Consider the following 5,058-nt stretch of genomic DNA (forward strand, 5'->3'; position numbering starts at 1 on the left):
CGCCTGCCGGCCGGCGGCGTCACTGCAGCCTCAGCCCCGCTCTGCGCGCGCCTGTGTGCCTGTGTGCGCGCCTGTGTGCCTGTGTGCGCGCGCCTGTGTGCCTGTGTGTGCGCGCCTGTGTGCCTGTGTGCGCGCGCCTGTGTGCCTGTGTGTGCGCGCCTGTGTGCCTATGTACGTGCGTGCGCGTGCGTGTGTGCCTGTGTGCGCGCGCCTGTGTGCCTGTGTGCGCGCGCCTGTGTGCCTGTGTGTGCGCCTGTGTGCCTATGTACGTGCGTGCGCGTGCGTGTGTGCCTGTGTGCGCGCGCCTGTGTGCCTGTGCGCGTGCCTGTGTGCCTGTGTGCGCGTGCCTGTGTGCCTGTGTGTGCGCGTGCCTGTGTGCCTGTGTGTGCGCGCGCCTGTGTGCCTGTGCGCGTGCCTGTGTGCCTGTGTGCGCGTGCCTGTGTGCCTGTGTGTGCGCGCGCCTGTGTGCCTGTGTGCGCGTGCCTGTGTGCCTGTGTGTGCGCGCGCCTGTGTGCCTGTGTGTGCACGCGCCTGCGTGCCTGTGTGCGCGTGCCTGTGTGCCTGTGTGTGCGCGCGCCTGCGTGCCTGTGTGCGCGTGCCTGTGTGCCTGTGTGCGCGTGCCTGTGTGCGTGCGTGTGTGCCTGTGTGCGCGTGCCTGTGTGCCTGTGTGCGCGTGCCTGTGTGCCTGTGTGTGCGCGTGCCTGTGTGCCTGTGTGTGCGTGCCTGTGTGCCTGTGTGTGCGCGCGCCTGTGTGCCTGTGTGCGCGTGCCTGTGTGCGCGTGCCTGTGTGCCTGTGTGCGCGTGCCTGTGTGCCTGTGTGTGCGCGCGCCTGTGTGCCTGTGTGTGCGTGCCTGTGTGCGCGTGCCTGTGTGCCTGTGTGCGCGTGCCTGTGTGCCTGTGTGTGCGCGTGCCTGTGTGCCTGTGTGCGCGTGCCTGTGTGCCTGTGTGCGCGTGCCTGTGTGCCTGTGTGCGCGTGCCTGTGTGCGCGTGCCTGTGTGCCGTGTGCCTGTGTGCGCGTGCCTGTGTGCGCGTGCCTGTGTGCCTGTGTGTCTGTGTGCCTGTGTGCGCGTGCCTGTGTGCCTGTGTGCGCGTGCCTGTGTGCCTGTGTGCGCGTGCCTGTGTGCGCGTGCCTGTGTGCCTGTGTGCGCGTGCCTGCGTGCGCGTGCCTGTGTGCCTGTGTGTGTGCGTGCCTGTGTGCGCGTGCCTGTGTGCCTGTGTGTGTGCGCGTGCTTGTGTGCCTGTGTGCGCGTGCCTGTGTGCCTGTGTGTGTGCGCGCCTGTGTGCCTGTGTGCGCGTGCCTGTGTGCGCGCGTGCCTGTGTGTGCGCGTGCCTGTGTGTGCGCGTGCCTGTGTGCGCGCCTGTGTGCCTGTGTGCGCGTGCCTGTGTGCGCGCGTGCCTTGTGTGCGCGTGCCTGTGTGCGCGTGCCTGTGTGCGCGTGCCTGTGTGCCCGCCCGTGCCCGTGTGCGCGTGCCTGTGAGCCCGTGTGCGTGTGCCTGTGTGCCCCCGCGTGCCTGTGTACCCATGCCTGTGTGCTTGTGCCTGTGTGCGCGCGCGTGCCCGTGTGCGCCGGGCCCACGCGGGGACGTTCCAGAACGAGCTTCCAAGGACCTCTCCCCCCCCCCCCAGGCTACCCGCTGGCCCTGCTGTACCGGCACTACCTTTTCTACTCCGACAGCTACCTCATCCACCTCTTCCACGCCCTCACCGGCCTCGCCATCGCCTACTTTAACTTTGGTGAGTGGGGCTGGAGGAGGGAGGCGCGGGGCGGACCCCCACACCCCCCACAGCCAGGCAGAACCCGCCGCGCCCCGGCCGAGTCTGCGCGGGGCTGGCCCCGCAGCGCACGCCTGGAATCCCAGCTTCTCAGGCAGCTGAGTGGCCGGGATTCCAGGCGGGCACCACGGTGCCCGGCTCAACTCTCTGATGTCACTGTCATGACAAAGGGTGCGGCCTTGGGACAGTTCCCCGGGCGTCCTGCGGGGAGGGAGCCTGGGCGTGGCGCGGCTCAGCTCTGTCTCCCGTCCCAGGCTACCAGTTTTACCACTCCCTGCTGTGCGTCCTGCTGCAGTTCCTCATCCTCCGGCTCATGGGCCGCACGGTCACCGCGGTCCTCACCACCTTCTGCATCCAAATGGTAAGCGCCCTGCCCCTCCCAGCGCCTCACGCCTGTAGTTCCGGCTGCTCTGGAGGCTGAGATCGGAGGATCGAGGTTCAAAGCCAGCCCAGGCAGGAAAGTCCGTGAGACTCTGATCTCCCAGGAACCACCAGAAAACAGAAGTGGCGCTGTGGCTCAAGGGGTAGAGCGCCAGCCTTGAGCAAAAAAAAATCTCAGGGACAGCGCCCAGGCCGGCCCTGAGTTCAAGTCCTTAGACCAGCACATCCGATTCCCATCTCAGATCCCACATTTGGCTCAGGGTTTAGCTCAGCCCCTCCAGCAAGGGGACTTCAGGCGTGCGCCACCATGCCCGGCTGCCCGGCCTGGCTTTAAACCTCGAGCCTCACCTCTCAGCCTCCTGAGCAGGAACAGGAAAGCACACGAGGGATTTCATTCAGAGCAGGAAGGAAATAAAGACCCCGAGGTGGCGGGCTCACCTGGAGGGGGGGGGGCAGTAACGCCGCCCTCTCCCCCAGGCCTACCTTCTGGCTGGCTATTATTACACCGCCACGGGCACGTACGACATCAAGTGGACGATGCCGCACTGTGTGCTGACGCTGAAGATGATCGGTGAGTCCCGAGGATCCGGAGGATCGCTGTCCCACACATCCGGGCCCTCCACCCCCCCTCACTTTCTCTCTTTCTCCGCTCAGGTTTGGCCATCGACTACTTCGATGGAGGCAAAGACCAGGTAAAGCCCCAGCCGTTCCCCTGTTAAACGCTGTGAGGGCCACGAAGAAGGTGCCCGCAGATCACCAGGGGCAGCTCTGCCTCAGTTTCCCCCCCCAGAGCAGTGAGCCTCCAGGCTCCCCAGGTCGAACTCGTCCGGGACGCAGCCACTGCGCCAGGTCCGGGGGTTCGAGGCCAGCCTGGCTCTGGCTGTTGCTAGGCAACGCCCCCCCCCACGCATGCTCAGTCAGGCCGGAAGTGGCCTCCGATCCCCTGAGCCGGCCTGTTCTCTGCCCGGCACAGAACTCCCTGACCCCAGAGCAGCGGAAGTACGCCATCCGCGGGGTCCCGTCCCTGCTGGAGGTCGCGGGGTTCGCCTACTTCTACGGGGCCTTCCTGGTGGGCCCCCAGTTCTCCATGAACCACTACCGGAAGCTGGTGCAGGGGCAGCTGACGGACGAGCCGGGCAAGGTGCCCAACAGGTACTGGACACGCCCCCTGGGCCTGGACACGCCCCGTGCCCGGGGCCACGCCCCTCCCCTCCAGCCTCCCGTCAGCCACGCCCCCTGGGCCTGGACACGCCCCGCGCCCGAGGCCACACCCCTCCCCTCCAGCCTCCTGTCAGCCACGCCCCCTGGGCCTGGCCACGCCCCACGCCCGGGGCCACGCCCCCTCCCCTCCAGCATCCCTCAGCCACGCCCCCTGGGCCTGGGCACGCCCTGTGCCCGGGGCCACGCCCCCTCCATCCCGCACCCTGTGTCGGCCACGCCCCTCTGCCTGGACACGCCCTATGCCCAAAGCCACACCCCCTCCATCCAGCATCCTGTGTCGGCCACGCCCCCTGGGCCTGGACAGCCCTGTGCCCAGGGCCACGCCCCTCCCCTCCAGCACCGTGTCAGCCTCGCCCCCTCGGCCTGGGCACGCCCCTGGCTGGCCACACCCCCTGTCTAGACACACCCCTAGCTGGCCACACCCCTCTTCCGCCTTGCTCCCAGGGCCTGGACGTGCCCTATGCAGGCCTCACGCCAGACCCTGGACCCGCCCTTACTACCAGGCCACGCCCTCCAGGGCCACACCCTCTGCCAGGCCACGCCCCTCCAGGGCCACACTCTCCATCCCAGGCCACGCCCCGTCTTGCATCTCATTTACCAACTGTCCACACGCCTTTGGAGGCCAGCCCCCGGGTGACCAGGTCAAGGCCAGCCCGGGCTACCTGCCAACACCCCGTCTCCACAACCAAGAAAAAGGCCAGGCCCGGTGCGCACGCCTGCCACCCCAGCCACTCGGGAGGCTGAGACCTGAGAATCCAGGTTCAAATTCAGCCCCCGCAGGAAAGTCCGTGGGACTCCCCAGTGAACCAGCAAAAGCTGGACGTGGAGCTGTGGCTCAAGCGGTAGAGCCCGGGTCTTGAGCGAGGTCAAGTGAGAGCCCCCCCAGCCTCTACCCACACCCCAAAACCCCTGGGCCCGCCTGCGCCCCTTCCGATGCGACTTGTTCCTTCCCAGCACCATCCCGGCCCTCAAGCGCCTGAGCCTGGGCCTCGTCTACCTGGTGGTCTACACCCTGCTCAGCCCGTACATCACCCACGACTATCTCCTCACTGACGACTACGAAGTAAGTGCCGGCCGAGGGCGGACGGCGCGGGCACCGGCAGGGCCCCTGTAGGTAGCAGAGGAGTCCGCGCCATCTCCACTGTATAGGCGTTGCTCTAGATCTGTGAGCTGGCATCGGGACCCCGTGCGTCAGCCATAGCTGGACGCCCCACGCCCCCAGGGCTGAGGGGGGCTCCTCAGCCCCGCCCCGCCCCGCCCCAGGAGCCTCGGGGAGCAGCGGAGCTGCGGCTGCTCCAGCCTGTTGTCTGCTCCCAAGTGACAAGATGGAGGGAGAGGGAGAGGGAAAGCCGCCCCTGGCTCTCGTCGGGGTCAGGGCTTCTCGTCACTTAGTTTTGTGCCGGTCCAGAGCTGGGGGTCGAGCCCCAGAGCATCTGGAGAGGAGTCTGACTCCTTCCCTGTGGGCCTCAAGCTTGGATCCTCCCGTCTCGGCCTCCCTGAGTCGCGGAATGACAGGCGCGGGGTCCGCGCCCAGCGAGGCGCCCTGCAGCTTCCGGTCCTCGCTGGCTGGGTTGAGCCCCGCTGGCTACAGATGGGGGGCCGGGGGCTCCCCAAGTGGAGGTGCGGCCCGGGTGAGAAGGCCCAGGCCCCGCGGGCGGAGCGCGGTCTCGACCCCCCGCCCCG

General features: G+C 68.0%; 1 protein-coding gene across 1 annotated transcript in view; it reads left to right on the forward strand.

Annotated features, from left to right (window-relative positions):
- Positions 1–1,589: 1,589 nt before the first annotated feature.
- Lpcat3 (lysophosphatidylcholine acyltransferase 3) overlaps positions 1,590–5,058 on the forward strand; it is a 5,806-nt gene continuing 2,337 nt past the window's right edge. Inside the window, exons 1-7 of the mRNA XM_013023582.1 lie at positions 1,590–1,734; positions 2,028–2,134; positions 2,632–2,725; positions 2,809–2,846; positions 3,128–3,306; positions 4,330–4,485; positions 4,847–5,006. Coding sequence (XP_012879036.1) covers positions 2,087–2,134; positions 2,632–2,725; positions 2,809–2,846; positions 3,128–3,306; positions 4,330–4,485; positions 4,847–5,006 — 675 coding nt within the window. The 5' untranslated portion in view covers positions 1,590–1,734; positions 2,028–2,086. The remainder of the gene's footprint in view (positions 1,735–2,027; positions 2,135–2,631; positions 2,726–2,808; positions 2,847–3,127; positions 3,307–4,329; positions 4,486–4,846; positions 5,007–5,058) is intronic.

This window comes from Dipodomys ordii, unplaced genomic scaffold (assembly GCF_000151885.1).
Source record: "Dipodomys ordii isolate 6190 unplaced genomic scaffold, Dord_2.0 Scaffold69, whole genome shotgun sequence".
In the NCBI taxonomy this organism is placed as follows: domain Eukaryota; kingdom Metazoa; phylum Chordata; class Mammalia; order Rodentia; family Heteromyidae; genus Dipodomys; species Dipodomys ordii.